Source organism: Mustelus asterias, chromosome 13, assembly GCF_964213995.1.
Source record: "Mustelus asterias chromosome 13, sMusAst1.hap1.1, whole genome shotgun sequence".
NCBI lineage: Eukaryota > Metazoa > Chordata > Chondrichthyes > Carcharhiniformes > Triakidae > Mustelus > Mustelus asterias.
The window spans coordinates 8,909,953-8,933,321 of record NC_135813.1 but is presented as its reverse complement, the minus strand read 5'-3'; the positions used below and the strand labels follow the sequence as shown (position 1 = coordinate 8,933,321).

At 49.1% G+C, this 23,369-nt stretch overlaps 1 protein-coding gene across 1 annotated transcript in view; it reads left to right on the top strand.

Moving 5' to 3' along the window:
• dnm1b (dynamin 1b) overlaps window positions 1-23,369 on the top strand; it is a 265,941-nt gene that overhangs the window by 215,492 nt on the left and 27,080 nt on the right. The window contains exons 17-19 of the mRNA XM_078227525.1: window positions 8,384-8,495; window positions 15,765-15,776; window positions 21,049-21,222. Coding sequence (XP_078083651.1) covers window positions 8,384-8,495; window positions 15,765-15,776; window positions 21,049-21,222 — 298 coding nt within the window. The remainder of the gene's footprint in view (window positions 1-8,383; window positions 8,496-15,764; window positions 15,777-21,048; window positions 21,223-23,369) is intronic.

The following is a 23,369-nucleotide window of genomic DNA, read 5'->3' as shown; positions in this document are numbered from 1 at the left end:
GATGAGGGAGGCTGGTCGGAGAGTTTGAGAGGTCTGGATCAGCATGTTTTTAAGTGTCAAAGGATGGGAGATTACAATTCCAAAAAGGTATTAGGAGTCGAGTAGTAACTGGGTGATATGGGGGGGTAGGTGGGCTTCAGTATAGTGAGACCTCTATGGCTGATGTTAAAGAAACTAGTTGGAGTAGAAACTCGTTAGTGAGGTCCATGCACAAATGTTCTGAGTGCAGCCCTGCGCGTACTATTCACAATTTCAATTTGATTTGATTTATTATTGTCACATGTATTAGCATTCAGTGAAAAGTATTGTTTCTTGCGCTCTATACAGACAAGGCGTAATGTTCATAGAGAAGGAAAGGAGAGAGTGCAGAATGTAGTGTTACAGTCATAGCTAAGATGTAGAGAAAGATCAACTTAGTGCGAGGTAGGCCCATTCAAAATCTGATGGCAGCAGGGAAGAAGCTGTTCTTGAGTCAGTTGGTACGTGACCTCAGAATTTTGTATCTTTTTCCTGACGGAAGAAGGTGGAAGAGAGAATGTCCGGGGTGGGTGGGATCCTTAATTATACTGGCTACTTACCGAGGCAGCGGGAAGTGTAGACAGAGTCAATGGATAGGAGGCTGGTTTGCATGATGGACTGGGCTTCATTCATGATGCTTTGTAGTTCCTTGCGGTCTTGGGCAGATCAGGAGCCATACCAAGTTGTGATACAACCAGAAAGAATGCTTTCTATGGTGCATCTGTAAAAGATACAGGTCCCACCCTGCTTTCTCTTAACTGTTTTGAAGATAATGCGCATAGGGATGTAACCTGAGCATATGGAACCCTTGCACCACAGTTATCAAACTTTCTATCCCGTGATCGCAGTGAAGTGGGCAAACTCCAGCTGGTACCGCTACTAAGCTCACCAGCACAAGAGTTATATTGCAAACCCATTGAACTATACAGCAGAGCCATATCACTCCGACATAGACTTGAGGGGGCTGAAGGGCCTCCTCCTGTGCTGTAATGACTCCGTGACTATGGTCGTCAGATACAAAAGGGCTGGAGGCTGGAAATGATGACCCTCTGGTGTCACCAGTAAAAGGTAAAGTCGCCATAGTCTCAGATGACCATAGGCTGCTCTCTCTCTCCCCTTTGAGGGGGGTGAGCTAACTGGTGGTGATTTAACCCGAGGGTCACCACACCTCAGGCAAGGAGCAAGATTGAGAAGGCGGGGCCTTCATGAATAGCTTCATGAATAACCTCAGCCGGTGCTGGAATTGAACCCGCTCTGTTGGTGTTGCTCTGCATCAGGAACCAGCCGTCCAGCCAACTGAGCTAAACTGACCCAACTTGTAGATAGATCAACCCTTTCCCTGAATTAGTCAGCAAAGGAATTTCACGCCATCCTGCTACTAAAATTGCTCCTGTCAGATTGAGAATACCATAGAAAGGTGATGTGACTGGCAAGGTTAGGCAGGTGTATATTGAGCCGGGTGCCATGCCCGTGTCAGACACCTCGAGGCCAGGAAACGAGTCTTTACCCTTGATGGGCAGACTGGACGTTGCAATGTGTGAGGCTGCACACTCTATTGGTGGACAGCCACAAGTTCCGCTTCATTGGCTTGCGATTGAAAGGCAAAGATTTCCCGCCTGCTATCGGTTACCACTTGTGTGAAGAACCTCACTCCTTGCTATGGTTCAGTGACAGGCAAATTGGGAGCAAGCTGCAGCTCAAAAAAACCATTACTGCACTTCATTAGCGGGTGAGGCTCTGAGGAGAGGTGGTCACAGAGACTAATTAAAGACCCAAAACTGTGGGGAGGTGATGGTCTAGTGGTATTAGTGCTAGATTATTAATCCAGAAACTCAGCTAATGTTCTGAGGATTCTGGTTCGAATCCCGCCACGGCAGATGGTGGAATTTGAATTCAATAAAATTAAAGGAATTAAGAATCTACTGATGACCATGAAACCATTGTCGATTGTCAGTTCCCATCTCGTTCACTAATGTCCTTTAGGGAAGGAAATCGGCCGTCCTTACCTGGTTTGGCCTACACGTGACTCCAGACCCACAGCAATGTGGTTGACCCTCAACTGCCCTCCAAGGACAACTAGGGATGGGCAATAAATGGAGAACAGAGACCACTCCATCTGACGAAGGAGCATTGCTCCGAAAGCTTATGGTATTTGCTACCAAATAAACCTGTTGGACTTTAACCTGGTGTTGTGAGACTTCTTACTGTGCTTACCCCAGTCCAACGCCGGCATCTCCACATAATAAATGCTGGCCAGCCAGTGATGCCCATGTCCCACGAATGAATTTTTAAAATGCGCTGAGGAAGAGGAATGCATTGAGAAGGGAGGGCAAGTGAATCAGTCAGGTAAAATGGTGGGCAGTTTTGAGAGCAAAGGATTTATGAAGGTGACAAGCAGAGGAAAAAGTGAGGTTGTCAGAAAATGAGATGAAAAAATTACAACAGGACTCCCAGGTTAAGGGACGTGGGGTCTTTTCCTCACTGTGTTAGGCAAACTAGCACAACGCCTGTGCTAACCTCCCGTCTGCACCATGTTAGTAGATTTGTTTATATTAAGGGAGTGAATAATAGTGTTATGATACTCTGGGCAGAGATTTAATGTGTCATGTCGTGCATTAAGAATAATGTAGAAGGAAAATTAAGCCCCTTTTGCCCTTCCTTATAATTGTGACAAGTAATTTCTTTAAACCATGCGTTATGAACATTATACCAGTACACAGCACTTACAAAGCACCGTACTGAACATCATTGGCAGAATCTAGAGAGAGTTATAATGTATGGTTATACAAGGGGCATTTAGAATGAAGGATCCATTGTTCAGAGGGATGTAAAGTCCAGAAGGTTCTGTGCAGGAAACGATCAGTCCAAGTGGGAAATGGCAAGGATTTGTTTTTAAGGACAAGTAGGGCCCATTAGTGAAATAGCCTTGTGTTAATAAGTCATAACAGTCTTGGGTAGTACGGTGACACAGTGATTAATACTGCTACCTCACAGTTCCAGAGACCCGGGTTCAATTCCTGGCTTGGGTCACTGTCTGTGTGGAGTCTGCACATTCTCCCCGTGTCTGCGTGGGTTTCCTCCTGGTGCTCCGGTTTCCTCCCACAGTCCAAAGATGTGCAGCTTAGGTGCATTGGCCAGGCTAAATTGCCTCTTAGTTTCCTGGGATGCGTAGGTTAGAGGGATTAGCGGGGTAAATACGTAGGGTTACAGGGATAGGGCCTAGGCGGGATTGTTGTCGGTGCAGACTCGATGGGCCGAATGGCCTCCTTCTGCACTGTAGGGTTTCTATACTTCTGCAATTTCTCCAGTAGCATTTCCATTCAGCACGAAGTTAAGAACAGGCTAGATGTGACCAACTGGGGAGACAGTGACGTAGTGGTATTGTCACTGGACTAGTAATCCAGAGACTCTGGGGAATTAGGTTCGAATCCCATCATGGCAGATGGTGACATTTGAATTCAATGGAAAACAAAATCTGGAATTAAAAGTTTTCTGGTCACCATGGAACTATCATCAATTGTCGTAAAAACTCATCTGCTTCACTAATGTCCTTTAGGGAAGGAAATCGGCCGTCTTTACCTGGTCTGGCCTACATGTGACTCCAGAGCCACAGCAATGTGACTCTTAAACAGCCCTCTGAAATAGTCGAATACGCCAAGGGGCAATTAGGGATGGGCAAAAATGCTGGCCCAGCCAATGACACCCACATCCCACAAATGATTAGAGAAAAGAATTAAGGGGGCGATTCTCCCAAAAAAGTTCTAAGTGCTGAATTCGCGGGAAAACTGGTGTAAATCATAACTGTTTTTTCAGTGGGAGTTCAGACTCAAATCTCCCGCACTCTGTGCAATGCGGAAGTCACAATTGGGAATATCATTAAAAGCTCGGGGGGTGGGGCCGATTCTGCCAGTTCCGGGCCTCTGCGCATGCCCCCCCCACACGCCAAAACTCCCAGGGCCCGATCGCGGCCTCCACAAGCATTCCCAGGCCAGCCCCGATTTCCCCCCCTCCCCCCGTCTAGGAGTGCCCCAATCTCCAGCCCCCCCGCCCCCCCACTCAAGCAGTGATGATTTCCCCCTACCTCCTCACCCCGGCAGAACCCCCCCATGGGGGGAAGATCCCCCTCCATGGGAGGCAGACCTCCCCCACAGGAGGCAGACCACCCCGGCAGATGACCCCCCCCCCTCCCCCTCCCCCAGCCCGCCCTGATCGCTGGCCTCCCTCCAGCCCCGATTAATCCCAATGGCAGAGTGGCAGGGGGACACCCGACCCCCACTGATCGCCTCTAGGCCCCGCCCTCTAGGCCCCGCCACTAGGCCCCACCCATAACAGGCCCCACTCCCTTGGCACTGCCCTATTCCTGGTGGGCAGTGCAAAGGTGCATGGGCACTTTGCCCCTTGGGTAGTGCCGGGGGGCACAGGCTGGCACCGCCAGGGTGCCCATGCCCAGGGGGGCACCACCTCCCCGCCGCCTGACCCCCTGGGGGCCCCGATTGCCTCCCCCCTTCACTCTGAAAGTGGGGAGCTACTCTAAACCCCGCTGGAATGAAATTGTACTTGGGGGGTTGGGGTGGGAGATGCTATGGGGCCCGGAGAATTCAGTCGCAGGCCCGATAATCACATTTAAATAACATTAAAATAAGATTAAAATCACTTACCTGCCGGTTCCGACGGTAAAAATTGCCCCTTAGAATTCTGAGATGCGTAGGTTAGAGGGATTAGCAGGTAAATATGTGGGGGTAGGGCCTGGGTGGGATTGTGGTCGGTGCAGACTCGATGGGCCGAATGGCCTCCTTCTGCACTGTAGGGTTTCTATGTTTCTATGTTTCCAGCGTGGTCCCGACCGCGCCGAATATCCGTCGCTGGGAGATATGCGCGCGTCAGGAATGCATGTGTGAATCTTGCGAATCGGTGCACACGCGATTCTCCCGGTCAGCACGCTATTTTTTAGGAGGAAAATTGCTCCCTAAATTTGGTATCATGGTGAAAGCAACGGGAAAGTACGTTCAGATTTGGAATCTTACACACTGTGTGCCGGTTACGAGATCAGGAAGAAAGCACGGGGCAAAGGGGAATCTCATTAAAACCAGACAGCCGATAATCGCTCTGTCGTGCCAGTAGCACAGATGTAGGAATGCTCTAATTTTCCTCATCATGCAAAAGTTGTGCTGAACTCTAAAGTAGATTCAAGTCCACCAATAACCATTTTGGAAATTTCAGACAACATTAATTATGACCATTGATGGTACTTTATTGCTGACATCTCTTGTTTCTCATGCACCCAGAAGCGGCATTAGGTAGGTGATCTTGGCCCTAGTAGCTTAGGTTGAGTTGCTTCAAGTAGGTTCTGCGAAAGACGGGACCATTTCTTTAGGGTTTGGCGAGTCGTGTGCATGAGATGTGTCCCAGTCCACTTACCATGTAGTTGTGTGGTTCTGCACTTGAGCGTGGGAATGGCAAGCAGCTTCCCGAAAGAATGTGACCCACCATTGAACTTTGGGTTGCTGGATGAATGGTGTTGATGGCCAATAGAGATACAGGGCAAGACTTCCAATGGTTATAGACAGTCCTTTCTCAAGCCTGCTTTGAGGAGGGGCTAATAATACTCTAGCCAGACTGAAACACAATGCCCAATGTGCAGATAGGAATGCTGTCTATATTTACTCCATTCTTCAATCCCCTAATTGACCCACTGTGGTTCGCGCTGCTGCCTCACAGCGCCAGGGACCCGGGTTCGATTCCTGGCTCGGGACACTGTCTGTGCAGAGTTTGCACGTTCTCCCCGTGTCTGCGTGGGTTTCCTCCGGGTGCTCCGGTTTCCTCCCACAGTCCGAAAGACGTGCTGGTTAGGGTGCATTGGCCATGCTAAATTCTCCCTTGTTATACCAAGCAGGCGTCGGAGTGTAGCAACTACGGGATTTCCACAGTAACTTCGTTGCAGTGTTAATGTAAGCCTACTGATAAAAAGAGGCAATAATTCCTGTGTAGCTGTAATAAATCGAGGGCAACTCAATGTGGCTTGCATTAACAAAGACTTCATTGCCAACAGTAAATAATTATATATATAAAAGGTCAAACTGAAGTAACAAAGCGACTGAGCAACTCGCCTGGCTGTCTCCAACTGTGGGATCTCCTCATAGAATCATAGAATCCCTACAGTGCAGAAAGAGGCCATTTGGCCCATCGAGCCTGCACTGACCACAATCCCACCCAGGCCCTATCCCCATAACCCCATATATTTACCCTGCTAATCCCTCTGACACTAAGGAGCAATTTAGCGTGGCCAATCCACCTAACCCGCACATCTTTGGACTGTGGGAGGAAACTGGAGCACCCAGAGGAAACCCACATAGACGCAGGGAGAACACGCAAACTCCACACAGACACTCACACAAGGCCAGAATTGAAGCAGGGTTCCTGCCGCTGTGAGGCAGCAGTGCTAACCACTGTACCTCCTCAACCCAGGGTGCACTGCGTCTTTGCTCCTGATTGGCTCAGCTACTCCCCATAGGGTCCGGCCTGATCACACGTCCCTCCGATAAAGACCCCTTAAAATGCCACGTTACCACAGCACCCACGTACAGTTCAACACCAAAAACCAAACAATAAAAGATTTTGTGTTATATTTGGCTTGGGAATTCAGATGTAGAAATATCAGCTACTTCGCAACATGACTGAAGAATTTGAACTGCACTCGCTGTCCTGACCACCTTCAGTCCTATCTGTGTATGACCACAATCTGATTTTAATTTTGTTCCAATGTGTCTCTGACTCACTAGTTCCCAGTCAAGGCTCAAAACTCGCCCTTTTAAATGATCTCCACTGCAGAATGGTGACAGTTGAAAGAACACAGCCAGATACATCAGAATTAAAACTTGTCTACTCCAGCATCTGCCCCTTAGTGTCCCAAGGTGTGTAGGTTAGGTGGATTCCCTTGGTAAATGCATGGGGTTTTGGGGATAGGGCAGGGTGAGGGACTGGGTAAGACACTGTGTCAGAGATTAGGTGCAGACTCGATGGGCCAAATGGCCTCCTTCTGCATAGAGTCATAGAGGTTTACAGGATGGAAACAGGCCTGTCGGCCCAACTTGCCCAGTTTTTAACCACTAAGCTAGTCCCAATTGTCCGCATTTGGCCAATATCCTTCTATAGCCACCTTACCCATGTAACTTTCTAAACGCTTTTTAAAAGACAAAATTGTAGCCGCCTCTACTGCTACCTCTGGCACTGTAGGGATTCTCCCTCAGTGTAACCCGAACAGGCGCCGGAGTGTGGCGACGAGGGGATTTTCACAGTAACTTCATTGCAGTATTAATGTAAGCCTACTTGTGACACTAATAAATTTTTTAAAGCTATGATTCATTGACTTGGCGACACTGGCCGACCCTGCATCGTGAGGATTTGTGCTCCAATCACGTCTCATTACTAACAAAAATTCCTTTAGATTTGAGGCTGGGGGAAATGGGGAGTGGGGGGAAATGGGGGGTAATGGGTCCTGAAATCCATTCTCCTCACACACGCAGCTCAGCATTTAGACAATGGCGGAACTCCCAGCTGTCGGCTATCGTGGCCTTGAGTTGATCTGAAGTGAGGCCTTGGTAGCTTTGTTCGTACCAGAGCCTGCCTTTCCTTTTGCCATCACCTTCCCTGAACGTTCCTGACCTTTTGTGCCAGGACATCCTGACTCACTCACTCACCCCCGGAAAAACAGAATCTGACTCTGCAATAGACCCAAAACCTCCCCAGCCAAGAAACCCCCCAAAAAACAACTCTCCAACACACACATCACTTGGATGTCCATCCCAGCCCCTGGAAACACGTAAACCCCCAACCTAACAGCCCCCTCCTCCTAACACACACCACCTCAACAACCAGCTCCCCCCAACCACCTAAAATATGACAGAAGCAGAGCATCATCCTGTTTTCCTCTATTCTTTCTTTCTCCCACACCCCTCCCCCCCCTCCCCACTTACTCCTTCTCTTCTGCCACACTGCAGTATCCCCCAAGCACCACCCCACACAAGAAAAAGGCTAACACGGATAATAGTATATAATATATAAGAAGAGAAAGGCCCAGGAGGCAAGAAGGCAACAAGCCACAAGACAAAGGCAAGGCATCACAGGGAGCAACAAGGGTTGGGCGTGAGCCCAAAGAAAAGTGGCAGAGCACGAAAAAAAGGGGAGACGTCCTCTCCCTGTCCGACCCCACTCACTCGAAACGCCATTAAAAGTAACAGCCAGAAACTCCCTCGGTGTTCGCAGTCTGCAATACTCCCGACTCCCAATGATATGTTAGTGCACTCTTCCCAGTCTCCCCCAGTTTGTAGCTGCTTTTTCTCTTTCTTTCCCTTTCCTCTTGCTGCAGGAACGTTTACAAGGATTACCGGCAGCTGGAGTTGGCTTGTGAGACGCAGGAGGAGGTGGACAGTTGGAAGGCATCATTCCTACGGGCTGGTGTCTATCCAGAAAGAGTGGGGGTATGTGTCCTGAAATGGATGTGTGTATACTTAACCTGTGTGTACATGATATGTGTATAAATACAAGTATTTATATATAATATATTTTTTATATATTATATATGTTCACCTTTACATTTACAATGGATAAGTCACAATAATAGCCCATTGTCAAAATGCCTGAGAAATCTTTTATTTCTAGGAGTTTGAAGGGAAATTAAGATGCTACCTGGTTTCTCTGAGCTGGAGATTTTTTTTCTCTGTGAACGGAACAGCCAAGGCTTTTGAATTGTCCCAGTTAAAAGGGAAGAAAGGTCACTCAGTTTCGCAGCTCTGCTGAGTTCCCTATCTGGGACATGTGGGCTGGTGCAGTGGGCGTTTGAACAGCCACCACTGGGAGGGAGAATGGAGGAGCGAGCGAGCGAGGGAGTCGTCACGGAGCACTTGCGCATATTTTCTGGTCCTCCTCCACCTCGCCCCCCTCATCTCCAAGCTAATTCCACTACAGTGGGATTCGGGTGCCAAACTCAAGTGGTCCAGTTTGCCTCTTCCGCGCATTTGCATTGGCAGGCTATTTGACTGTGGGGGGCATCACAGCTGAGTCCAATTAGCCTGACATCCGCACATCTACCAGCTTGGTTAACCCAAAAGAACCAGTAAGGGGCAGTTGACTGCACTAGGGAGTGGGAACCTTTGCTAGTTTATCCTTTGCTTAACTCTCATGGTGCACTGGAGGGTGGGAATGGTAGTTTGAGGCCTTGTGTGTTTTCCTTCCTGTCACTCTGTCTTAACTTGGCACCGACTTGGGATTTACCTGCACTGGAAAGTGTATTCCTCCAACCGCGCAATGCTCAGAGAAATCCCTCCTAAATCAGACTGTCAGCCATCACTCAGTGGCCTGTGCTCCCCTCTCTGACTCACAAGCACAGCGTCTCAGCTGGAACTTTGCAGCTCAGTACAGAGGGAGCACTGCACTGTCAATGGTGTCCTTTTTCCAATGAATCCTTAAACCCTCTCGGTGGTTGTGGAACACCCTTTGGCATTACGTTGACAAAGAAACGGGGAGGTCATAGGATTATAGAATCCCTACAGTGCAGAAGGAGGCCATTCAGCCCATCGAGTCTGCACCGACTCTCCAACAGAGCACCCTACCCCAGGCTCTATCCCCGTAACCCCACATATTTACCCTACTGACCCTCCCCCTAATCTACACATCTTGGGACACTAAGGGGCAATTTAGCATGGCCAATCCACCTAACCTGCATATCCTTCGGATGGTGGGAGGAAACCGGAGCACCCGGAGGAAACCCACGCAGACACGGGGAGAGTGTGCAAACTCCACCCAGACAGTCACCCGAGTCTGGAATTGAACTCAGTTCCCTGGCGCTGTGAGGCAGCAGTGTCACCATGCCATCCCATATCCCTGACATCCTGACTAACATTCATTCCTCACCCAACATCGTTAAAAATACATCTGCTCAATATGTTGCTGATTGGGGTGGCATGGTAGCACAGTGGTTAGCACTGCTGCCTCACAGCGCCAGGGACCCGGGTTCAATTTCAGCCTTGGGTCACTGTCTGTGTGGAGTTTGCACATTCTCCCCGTGTCTGCGTGGGTTTCCTCCGGGTGCGCCGGTTTCCTCCCACAATCCAAAGATGTGCGGGTTAGGTGGATTGGCCATGCTAAATTGCTCCTTAGTGTCAGGGGGACTAGCTAGGGTAAATGCATGGGGTTATGGGGATAGAACCTGGGTGGGATTGTGGTCGGTACAGACTCGATGGGCCGAATGGCCTCCTTCCGCACTGTAGGTTTCTGTGATTCTCTGATTGTGGGAACTTGCTGTGCACAAATTGACTGTCATGTTTCTCAAATTACAAGAGTGACCACACTCCACACTCCAGGACATCTCGAAGCCCTTGACAGCTGGTGCAGTATTTTTCACGTCGTGAAAGGCGCTATATAAATGTAAATCTCTCTTTTCTTTAATGGATGGAGACAATCTGAATGGAGAGTTGTCGGGGGGTCGCGGGGGGGGGCTGTAAAGTTGATGTTTTCCAGGCCATTTGACTTTTAGCTCGGAATCACTTTCTGTTTGTTTATCAACCGGCGAGATATTTGTCGGTGGGTTGGAATGAGGCACTCAGCCTGTTTGGGCTCCTGACTTGTGAGTGATCTTTCCAAAACCCTCATACTTGGAACTGCTGTCAAAGCGTCTGGAGTGAAGGCAGGACCACACTCAACAGGGAAATTATTTAGCTTTAGTCAGACAAGCACACACTCTGCCCAGGAATTTATGTGCAAATATTTGTAAATCAGTATCTCCCCCGCCCCCCCCTCTCCCCACCCCCGTGGCCCTCCCTATTTCACGTGGTAAATGATGTGGCTGATTAAAATCTGGCTGCATCCCCGTTGAATGTTTCAACCTGGGTCTCCCTGCACAATAGGAAACTCTGTCATTCTTTCCATGAGATTCAGCGCTTACATCTGGTAGACCGCAGTCCTGTCCACATCACCACTGCATTAAAGCACAAAGACAGCCCACAAACAACCAGCAAAACAGCCAACCTTCCTCTTGTGTTAGTTTTAAATGGAGATAAAGAAGCAGCACACATACACACGCATACACGCGCACACACACACATATATACACGCACACACACATACACACGCACACACACACTCACACACACATATACACACGCACACACACATATACACGCACTCACATATACACGCACACACACATACACACGCACTCACACATACACACACACATACACACGCACACACACATACACACGCACTCACACATACACACGCACACACACATACACACGCACTCACACATACACACGCACACACACATACACACGCACACACACAAACACACATGCACTCACACACGCTTACATTCACACGCATACACACTCACACATACACACACATACACTCACTCACACACTCACTCACACACATATGCAAACACACACACACACACACACATTCACACACACACACTCACGCACTGAGAATAACTATCACTAAAGTCACATTAATCGCACTTTCCAACACTTGCCCCATATCCTTGAATGTTAGAGACCAGGATCCGAGAGCACAGCCTCAGAATAAAGGGGTGACCCTTGAGAACCGAGATGAGGAGGAATTTCTTTAGCCACAGGGTGGTGAATCTGTGGAATTCATTGCCACAGACGGCTGTGGAGGCCAGGTCATTGAGTGTATTTAAGACAGAGATAGAATAGAAGCGTAGCGGGGGGTTGTGGGAGGGGGGGGGGGGGGGGGGGGGGGCTGGAAACAGGGCCATGCAAAGGTTCATAGACCTTGGGCGGGATTTTCCAGTTTTGGGGCAAGTGCGGCCAGGAACTCTCTCTGTCCTTTTCTCTCTCTCTTTCTTACTCTCCTCACACACAACGTAAGACGTAGGAACAGAAGTAGGCCATTCGGCCCATCGAGTCTGCTCCGCCAATCAATGAGATCATGGGCAGAGTTTTTCGGCTGCGCTCGCCCTGAAACCGAGAAATCCCGCCAGAGGTCAACGGACCTTTCCATGGTCCGCCCCTCTCCCGCTCTGATTCCCGTGGCGAGCAGAACGGGAAAATTCAGCCCCATGACTAATCCGATGCGATAATCCTAAACTGCACTTTCCCGCCTTATCCCCATAACTCTCGAGTCCCTTACTGATTAAAAATCTACCTCAGCCTTTAAAATAGTCAATGACGCAGCCTCTGCAGGCCTCTGCGGTAAAGAATTCCACAGAGTCATTACCCTCTGAGAGAAGAAATTCCTCCTCATCTCTGTCTTAAGTGGGCGACCCCCTTACTCTGAGACTTTGCCCTCTGGTCCTTGACTCTCCCGCAAGGGGAAACAACCTCTCAGCATCTACCCTGTCAAGCCCCCTGAGAATCCGATCTGTCTCAATAAGGTCACCTCTCATTTTAGGAGTAGAGTCATAAAGTCATAGAGGTTTACAGCATGGAAACAGGCTCTTCGGCCCAACTAGTCCATGCTGCCCTTTATTTTTAAACACTAAGCTAGTCCCAATTGCCCGCATTTGGCCCATATCCCTCTATACCTATCTTACCCATGTAACAGTCTGAATGCTTTTACTTGCCTCTATTACTACCTCTGGCAGCTTGTTCCAGACACTCACCACCCTCTGTGTGAAACAGTTGCCCCTCTGGACCCTTTTGTACCTCTCCTCTCTCACCTTAAATCTATGCACTCTAGTTTTAGATTCTCGTACCTTTGGGAAAAGATGTTGACTATCAAGCTGATCTGTGCCCCTCATTATTTTATAGACCTCTTTAAGATCACCCCTCAGCCTCCTACACTCCAGGGATAAGAGTCCCAGTCTATCCAGCCTCTCCTTATAACTCCAACCATCAAGTCCCAGTAGCATCCTAGTAAATCTAGTAGACCATACAATCTCCGTCTTGATAATACTCATCAACTGAACTCTTTGGAGGCTGTGATATGGAAAGATTCACAACCCTCTGAGTGAAGAAGATTTTCCTCACCTCAGTCCTCAATGGCCGACCTCTTTCCTAAGACTGTGGTCCTGTGTTTTAGCAACACCGCCCCCTCCTTCCTCCCCACCCAGGGGAAAGAGCTTCTCAGTATCTACATTGTCGAACTCTCTCAGAATCTTCCGTGTTTCACTGAGATCAACTTTTTTACTTGGCAAATCCCGTTGAGTATAAGCCCATTCTCCTTAACAGCTGCTCGCTGACAACAGGAAAGATGAGGGACGGAATATTCTGGCAGTTCACGCCCCGCTGCCGCTGCCAGCGAGGACAGCGAATTTGGCGCTCAGCCCAATCCGCGTTTACTGCAGCGGGACTGGAGAATCCCACTGGAAAATTACGGCTGAGGTGCCATACTGGTGTGCTTGGCGAAAGGGCTGGGAGAGGGGCAGGGAGGGGGTAGATTTTGTGCATGGGGATGGTCGCTCTGAATCCAACAATCTGCTGCACCCAAAGCCAAATACTGCAGATGCTGGAGATTCAAAATAAAACCAGAAAATGCTGGAAAGACTCAGCGGATCAGGCAGCATCTGTGGAGAGAGAGAGAGAGAAACAGTTAAAGTTTCAGCTCAATGTGCTTTCCTCAGCAATGGGAGATGCTGAGTGAGGAACAGTTGTTTAGTGATGACCTGGCCTGGGCCTCAACCCTCAAAAGTGAAAGATTGCTCGATTTCTTGTCTCCACCCACCTATGTCAACTCCCCCTCAATGAATCATAGAATCCTGCAGTGCAGGAGGAGGCCATTCAGCCCATCGGGTCTGCACCGACCACAATCCCACCCAGGCCCTATCCCCATAACCCCACGCATTTACCCTAGCTCGTCCCCCTGACACTAAGGGGCAATTTAGTATGGCCAGTCCACCTAACCCGCACATCTTTGAAGTGTGGGAGGAAACCGGAGCACCCGGAGGAAACCCACGCAGACACGGGGCGAATGTGCAAACTCCACACAGACAGTGGACCCCAAACCGGGAATTGAACCCTGGTCCCTGGCGCTGTGAGGCAGCAGTGCTAACCACTGTGCCGCCCATGAATACAAAGCATTGTCACAACAAGTAACTCATTCACAATCAGCTGATACCCTATGGTGAAAATGGGCTTTCTTCAGCTTCTTTGCCATGAGTTAGATGTTGTTTTATTTAAAGGAAGAATGTCCCTGTCTTATAGCAGTTAAACCACACTAGGTCATAGAAACGTAGAAAATAGAAGCAGAAAGAGGCCATTTGGCCCTCCGAGCCTGCACCGCCATTCATTTTGATCATGGCTGATTAGCGAATTCAGTATCCTGATTCTCCCCTTCCCCCCCCACCCCCCATATCCTTTGATCCCTTTAGCCCCAAGAGCTATATCTAATTTCTTCTTGAAATCAGACAATATTTTGGCCTCAACTACTTTCTGTGGTAGTGAATTCCACACATTCACCACTCTCTGGGTGAAGAAATTTCTCCTCACCTCAGTTCTAAAAGGTTTACTCCTTATCCTCAAACTATGACCCCTAGTTCTGGACTTCCCCACCATTGAGAACATTCTTGCTGAATCTACCCTGTCTAACCCTGTTAGAATTTTGCAAGTTTCTATGAGATCCCCTCTCGCTCTTCTAAACTCCTAACCGCCTTAGTCTCTCCTCATATGACAGACCTGCCATCCTTGGGATCAGCCTGGTAAACCTTCGCTGTACTCCCTCTATAGCAAGGACATCCTTTCCCAGATAAGGAGACCAAAACTGCACACAATACTCCAGGTGTGGCCTTACCAATGCCCTATGCAATTGCAGTAAAACATCCCTATTCCTATACTCAAATCCTCTCCCTATAAAGGCCAACATACCATTTGCTTTCTTTACTCCCTGCAGTACCTGCACACTTACTTTCAGCGACTGATGCACGAGGACACCAAGGTCTCGCTGAGTATCCACCTCTCTCAATTTACACCCTTCAATTTCTTCAATTTCCTTCTTTCTCTCCATTGCAGTTTTTATTAAGCTGGTGAATAATGGGTGATAGCAGTGGAAGGGGGCTCTGATGGTGAGACAACGAGGGAGGATCTCATGGTAACAACTGAGCATTGTCATTTTAACTTATCCCGACCTGCACACTCATCTCTCCCGATTACGTCATCAGCTGTTTGGGTTCACAAACAGTTTTGAAACGTACATGAACCAGGAAGACCCCAAGTCTGACCCACCCCACCCCAATCCCAGCTTCCCAGGTGTTTGTCGAGCTCGATGATCTCAGCCAAGAGATGGGCTGGGAAGGGGGAAATCTCCCAAGGTTCTTCCTCATTGGCGCCCTGCTGAAAGCTGCGACCGTGTTGACACCAGGGGAGGTCAGCATGGCACGCCATGGCCATGCCCTTTATAGTCAGGTAGCCTCAGATGAGTGGTGGGGGGGGGGGGCTGGGGGAGGGTGCGGGATGGGGGGGGGGGCGGCGGTCATTGAGCGACATCAGGAAAGGAGGGGAGACAGCTTTAAGGGAGAAAATGTTGTGGGCCATCAACAGAAATACAACAAGAAGGCCCTCGCAGAGTTGGCTACCGTCCTTTCCAAAGAGTTTGTGTCTGAATTTATGTGTCGCCCATTCTTCTGGCTTTGTTTCATTTGCTGAGGTGCACTGCGGTGCCTCTAACAATGCTGCGTGTTGACCTTATGCTTTTTATTTCTTGCCCCTAGTTGCTAATGAAGTGACTAATTCACTAAATGCATTTTCTTCCTCCCTATATTGGTTTAATTTGCATCACCTTTGACCCAGGATAAAGAAAATGTAAGTAAGGTTCATCTGTCTCCAGAAGCACCTCTTTCCTCTGACATGGAACTGGAGTTTTCCTCTTTCCTTCCAGTTTGAGAGTTTCTTCTGGTTGGGGTTCTCTTCCTCTCCCCCCCCCGCCCCCCAAACATTTGAATCCCAGTTCTTGCATGTCTAAATTAGATGAGCATGACTTTGAACCATTCCTATTCTACTTTTTTTGGCACTGTTTTTGGCACCCAATTGGTATCTGTCTGTCTGAAGTCATCCCAGCCTCCGATTCACTGCATGTTCAGTACTTATGTATGTGATATTTCTAGATGTGTTTTTTGACTGTGTATCATTGATGTTGAGCAGTGTTGTCCAATAGAAATTGCCGGCACATCACATCGGTGGCTATGGCGAGATTGTTTTAGCTACCAATACTGTAAAAATCAAAATGCCCCACTTACAATACAGGCTTATGTACTTTGCAAGTGTATATTTACTTGAAAAAACCCACCCATCCCACTAACATGAAGTAATCATAGAATGCCTACAGTGCAGAAAGCGGCCATTTGGCCCATCGAGTCTGCACCGACCACAATCCCACCCAGACCCTATCCCCATAACCCCATGCTTTTACCCTAGCTTGTCTCCCTGACACTAAGGGGCAATTTAGCATGGCCAATCCACCTAACCCGCACATCTTTGCACTGTGGGAGGAAACCGGAGCACCCGGAGGAAACTCAAGCAAACATGGGGAGAACGTGCAAACTCCACACAGACAGTGACCCAAGCTGGAAATTGAACCCGGGTCCCTGGCGCTTTGAGGCAGCAGTGCTAACCACTGTGCTGCCCCCACTGTGCCACAGTGCAGAAAGAGGCCTTTCAGCCCATCGAGCCTGCACTGACAACAATCCCACCCAGGCCCTATCCTCATAACCCCATGTCTTTAACCTGCTAATCCTCCTGACTTATTCACCTTGGAATACTCAGGGGCAATAAATGCTGACCCAGCCAGCGACGCTCACATCCTGTAAAATGAATTTAAAAAGACACGTAAGAAGGTTAAAGTTAACATTCATAGGTCACACAAATATGATGATTGAGGTCACATACCCAGTTGCTGTGTTGGCAGGCTGGGCGGCGCGGTGGCACAGTGGTTAGCGCTGCTGCCTCACAGCGCCAGGTACCCGGGTTCAATCCCCGGCTCGGGTCACTGTCTGTGCGGAGTTTGCACATTCTCCCCGTGTCTGCGTGGGTTTCCTCCGGGTGCTCCGGTTTCCTCCCACACTTCAAAGATGTGCGGGTTAGGTGGATTGGCCATGCTAAATTGCCCCTTAGTGTCAGGGGGACTGGCTGGGGTAAATACATGGGGTTATGGGGATAGGGCCTGGGTGGGTTTCTGGTCAGTGCAGACTCGATGGGCCGAATGGCTGCCTTCTGCACTGTAGGGATTCTGTGATTCTATCACTTCAATCTTTATTTATGGAACAGAAATGCAAGCAGACACATGTGAGTTCCCAATCTGCCACATCTGGCGAGTGACTATTGGACAACACTGGTATTGTGTACACCGGAAACGGACTATTCTCTGGAGTGACCACTGTATTTTGCAGCCAAATGGTTCCTCCCTACCCTTCCTGGAGTTGGAAGGCCTGTGAGGATACAGGGGCAACCTCCCGGTACCTCACTCAAGTCGGCCTTAGCTTTGCCTGTAACCAGCGACAAGGAATGTTGATAGAGTTCACCCCCACGGTAGAACCCTGCGTCCAAATCTGGTGAACATTCCAGCAGAGAGTGCTGGACGGTGACCAAAGACAAAGCCAGAAACAGTCTCAGAAGTGACGTGGTGGGAGGGTGTTCAACCAATGTGCGTTTGTCTCCGTTTATCTCTGAAGCGCACACTGGAGCAGTCACTCTCTGAGAACTCTATTCACCTGAATCTGCATCTCAAAAGGTTTGAGGGGCTGCCATACTTCAAGAGTTGCCCTGGGGTCACCAATAATTAAAGATTGATCTCTTGGTCGCCTCGTTGCTCCCTCTGAAGAAAAGTCATGGCGGATATTAGAAAATGGGCCGTTTTAGTCATTTACTTTGAACACTTTTGCTCATTAATACAGATGTTGGAGATGGGAGTGGGGGGGAGGGCTGTTTGACTGAGAGTCAAGAATCGTCCAATTGGGATAATGAGGAGTCTGTTTGCTTTCCGATTGGCTGAGGAAGGCAGGACACCATGACGAAGGATGATCAATGGTGGTAGGTAGTGATTTTTCTCCAGAGACGCTGGGAGCAGTGGCCAGGAGATCAATCTTTAATTGTTAGAGATTCCAGGGCAACCCTCGAGGGTTGGCAACCTCAGTCTCTTCCGAGGTGCAGACCCGGGTGGCACGCTCGTTTCCTGATACCTTCAGGAATGCGGCGAGCTCGGGTCGGCAAGCCTGAAAGTGACCTTAACAAACACAGAAAATGCTGGAAATGCTCAGCGGGTCTGGCAGTATCTGGAAGGAGACAAGCAGAGGCTGGAATTTTCCAGTCCCGCTCATGGTGAAAATCGTCGGACGGAAATTTTGACGGACAAGCCAAAGGCCCATTTTCACCACGGGACTGGAAAATCCCAGCCAGAGTTCATGTTTTAGGTCGGTGACCTTTCATCTGAACTCGCATCTTTCAGTCATAATCATAGAATCCCTACAATGCAGGAGGAGGCCATTCAGCCCATCATCAAGGTGATCGACACGAATTGTTAACTCTGTTTCTCTCCACAGATTCTGCCAGTGAGAATTTCCAGCATTTCCTGGGTTTTTTCATTCAGACTCCAGCATCGAGCATTATTTGGCCTCTGTAAAAGTGACACTATTCGTCATCTGGGGCCGGCCTTAGAGTTCTAGTGCGCTGATAAAACTGAATGAATGCATCCCTCCAGGCATTTCTGAATGCATATGTGCAGTTGGTTATAGAATCATAGAATCGTTACAATGCAGAAGGAGGCCATTCAGCCCATCAAGCCTGCACCAACAACAATACCACCCAGACCCTATCCTCATAGCCCCATGTATTTACCCTGCTAATCCCCCTGACTTACACATCTTGAGACACTAAGGGGCAATTTAGCACGGCCAATCCACCCAGCCAGCACATCTTTGGAGTGTGGGAGGAAACCCACAGGGAGAAGGTGCAAACTCCACACAGGCAGTCACTCAAGGCCTGAATCAAACCTGGGTCCATGGCGCTGTGAGGCAACAGTGCCAACCACTATGCCACCCAGTAGAAACTCCATCCTATTCTCACAGCCAAAAACAAATTGACGCCCTGGTCTGGGAGGGCAGATGTTTTGTCGATAGAAGCTTGCTCCTCGATTAAGACACAGTTCTGGATTTGGGAGCATCGTTTGACATTACGAACGCAGATTAGGAAGTAGAGGAAATAGATATGAAAGAAAGGTAACAAAATTTGAGGCTGAGTTTATTAATACTTGTAAGGAGAAGCTGGAGGGATATCTGGTTGGGGTCGGGATGGTGGCTAATAGGGGTGGCATTCAGACAGCGATAATCAAGAAATAGGATCATTCGGACCTTCGAGCTGACTTTGCCATTCAATACGATCGTGGGTGATCATCTACCTCAACTCTGCTGCCTTCCTGCTCCCACTCCCATATCCCTGATTCTTTCAGTGTCCAAAAGTATCAATCCCGGTTTTGATTAGACTCGACGACTGAGCACCCTCAGCCCAGTGGGTCAGAGAATTCCAGTGAAGAACTGGAGTGAAGAACTTCCTCCTTGGCTGAGTACAAAATGGCCGACCCCTTATCCTGAGACTACAACCTCTGGATCTAGATTCACCAGTAAGAGGTCTCACAACACCAGGTTAAAGCCCAACAGGTTTATTTGGTAGCACAAGCCACAAGCTTTCGGAGCACTGCTCCTGATGAGGGAGCAGTGCTCCGAAAGCTCGTGCTACCAAATAAACCTGTTGGACTTTTAACCTGGTGTTGTGAGACTTCTTACTGTGCTTACCCCAGTCCAACGCCGGCATCTCCACATCTAGATTCACCAGCCCAGGGACATGCCAGCCTATCAGCACCTACCCTACCAGGCTCTCTGGGGGTGTTGTATGCTTTAATGAAACACTCTGCGGGACACAATAGTTCCTGAGTAGAATAGAGAAGGAAAGATGTTGCCTCAGGAGGGGATCAGCCGGGCAGAAGAGTGGCAGAATGGGGATGAGAAAAATATTAGCCATGATTGAATGGCAGAGCAGACTCGATGGGCCGAGTGGCCTAATTCTGCTCCTATGTCTTATGGTCTTACGGTCTAGTTGAAGGTGGATGAAAATTTCTGGAGTTAAGTATTGGGAACGAGTTACGTAGAACTTTACCTCAGGTGGGTGAATATTTTGGGAGAGAAGATGAGATTCACTAATGTCCTTTAGGGAAGGAAATCTGCCATCCTTACCTGGTCTGGCCTACATGTGTCTTCAGAGCCACAGCAATGTGGTTGAATCTCAACTGCCCTCAGGCAACTAGGGATGGGCAATAAATGCTGGCCAGCCAGTGACGCCCATGTCCCATGAATGAATTTTAAAAAAGTTAGGTGGATTGGCCGTGCTAAATTGCCCTTTAGAGTCCCAAGATGTGTAGGTTAGGGGATTAGCCATGAGAAATGTTACGGGGATAGGGCGGGGAAGAGGACCTGGGTAAGATACTCTGTCAGAGAGTTGGTGCAGACACAATGGGCCGAATGGCCTCTTCTGTACTATATGATTGTATTGGCACAGGTTACCTGTTGTATAACCGGCAGAAAGCAACTAGGAATGGGCAATAATAGAAGCATTGCATCATGGCTTCCAGCTGTTGGCACAGTGGTGGGAAGAGGAGGAACGGCTTTGGTTAGGGTGCGGGAGAGCACATGTGTGCTACTGGAAGCATGTTTTCCCAGGGCGGGATCCCAGTGAATATTTTCGGTGGGGATTCCTGGGGCTGTGTGAACACCCGAAGGTGATTTCCCTCTGAGCTGAGTTTGGAATTCCGTGCTTTCCAAAAAGTCTTGGAGCAACCCCAAAGCATAAAGCTGCTTTTCAAATGAACTTTGATGCTGGAATCTGAACGGCACCACATGTCTGGAAAAGTAAATTTGCCGGTTGTGGAGATTTGCTTATTTTTTGTGTGTTTGGGTGGGCCCAATGTCTTGAACTGGGGAGGAGGGAGGTTTGCGGAACCCGCCTCTCGAGGCCTTTGTGTAATCACGCGTCTCGTTCAAAGATTTTCTGGCTATAATCCGATGTTTCCCTTTTATTTCACAACGAACAGCAAAGTGAGAATGAAGAGAATGGCTCCGGCGATAACTTTATGCACTCAATGGACCCTCAGCTGGAGAGACAGGTGGAAACTATCCGCAACCTCGTGGACTCGTACATGGGAATCGTCAATAAAACCATCCGGGATCTCATGCCCAAGACAATCATGCATCTGATGATTATCAATGTGAGTACTGGGACCAGTCTCCCACATCCTATCTATGACAATGTATTCTTTCTGTACAATGAGGGCCCAGTATTGGCATACAATCTTTTTTCTCTGGAGCGTAGGAGGCTGAGGGGTGACCTTATAGAGGTCTATAAAATAATGAGGGGCACAGGTCAGCTAGATAGTCAATATCTTTTCCCAAAGGTAGGGGAGTCTAAAACTAGAGGGCATAGGTTTAAGGGGAGAGGTACAAAAGTGTCCAGAGGGGTAATCTTTTCACACAAAGAGTGGTGAGTGTCCGGAACAAGCTGCCAGAGGTAGGAGTAGAGGTGGGTACAATTTTGTCTTTAAAAAGCATTTAGACAGTTACATGGGTATGATGGGTATAGAGGGATATGGGCCAAATGTGGGCAATTGGGATTAGCTTAGGGGTTTAAAAAAAATGGGTGGCATGGACAAGTTGGGCCGAAGGGCCTGATTCCATGCTGTAAACCTCTATGACTCTATACAATCCATAGAATTCCTACAGTGCAGAAGGAGGCCATTTGGCCCATCGAGTCTGCACCAACAACAATCCCACCTCAGCCCTTTCCCTGTTTACCTTGCTAATCCCTCCAACCAACACATTTTAGAACACTAAGGGTCAATTTAGCATGGCCAATCAACCTAACCCGCACATCTTTAGACTGTGGGAGGAAACCGGAGCACCCAGAGGAAACCCATGGGGAGAACAGGCAGACTCCGCATAGACAGTGACCCAAGCCGGGAATCAAACCCGAGTCCCTGGCGCTGTGAGGCAGCCATGCTAACCACTAACTATTGGTGAAAGAAATCATTTACTAACTTCAGGTTCATTCGGTGAAACTTTCATTCATGTCTTTGTTGATGAAGCTTGCTCTTGGGACAATATGGGGGGTATATCTCTGAGCCGGGGTGGTGTGCAACTTGGAGGGGAGCTTCGAGGTGCTGGTGTTACCATGTTCCTGCTGCTCTTGTCCTTCTAGTCAGCAGAGGTTGCAGGCTTGGCAGGTGCTATCGCAGGAGCTGCCAGAGGCTCGTAAAGCGAGTTGGGATGTCTGGCGGTCATGAAAGTTGCTATGTAAATGCAAGGCCTTCTTATTACCAAGTAACTATCCAGGGCTGGATCTTACTCTATCTACCTGCTACCCTTCTCAGCAGGGTAGGGGGTAGATAGAGTGAAGATAGAGGGGTGCATGTAAAATCCAGTAGGTGGCCTGCCTGGGCCTACCCACCTGGCCCTGCCCGCACCTCGATTTTGGCAGTGGGTTGGTGATATCAAGCAACTTGCCCCCCCAGTGGGCCAATTGAGGCTCTTAAGTGGGCAATTCATTCTCAGTTAATGGCCTCATCCCTCGCTACTGGGATTTAACCAGCAGCGGGAAGGACCCACGCCAAATGCCTATGGCCTGGCAGATTTTCCTGTGTGGATTGGTGGTGGACAGAGTGGTGAGTGTCCCTCCTGAACTGACCCCTAGACCCACCAGAGGCCCCCAGTCAGGTTTACCAACCCCACCCCCCCCCTCAGAATGACCTCACCTATGACCTCACAGACTCCAGCCCACCCCCCCTTCCCCCCCCCCCCCCCCCCCACCCCACCCCCCCAACCCGCCTCATCCTCCTGTGTCCAGCTCCTGCTAGTTGGACACCCCAAATGCTTACCCAAAGCCTGATCCAACACCGCACCACATTGTTTGGAAATGCTGGAGAGATGCCGGACTCCGAATGGCCTTCCTCATCCAGAATGGCGGCAATCGACTGGCCTTCAAATGCCTGCGGGCAGCTGGTGTTCCCCTCAGCAGATACCGAACCCCCATCCAACCGCTGAGCTTTTCGCCATGGGGAGAGAAATCCAGTGCCCTGTACGATGCAGCCTTAGGTTCTGGGTCACTTTATTTATTTCAAAGCATCCCATAGAATCCCTACAGTGCAGAAGGAGGCCATTCGGCCCATCGAGTCTGCACCAACATCAATCCCACCCAGGCCCTAAACCGTAACCCCTACAAATCCCTCCAACCTACACACCTTTTGGACACAAAGGGGCAATTTAGCATGGCCAATCCATCTACCTGCAAATCTTTGGAGTGTGGGAGGAAACTGGAGCACCCGGAGGAAACCCATGCAGACACGGGGAGAATGTGCAAACT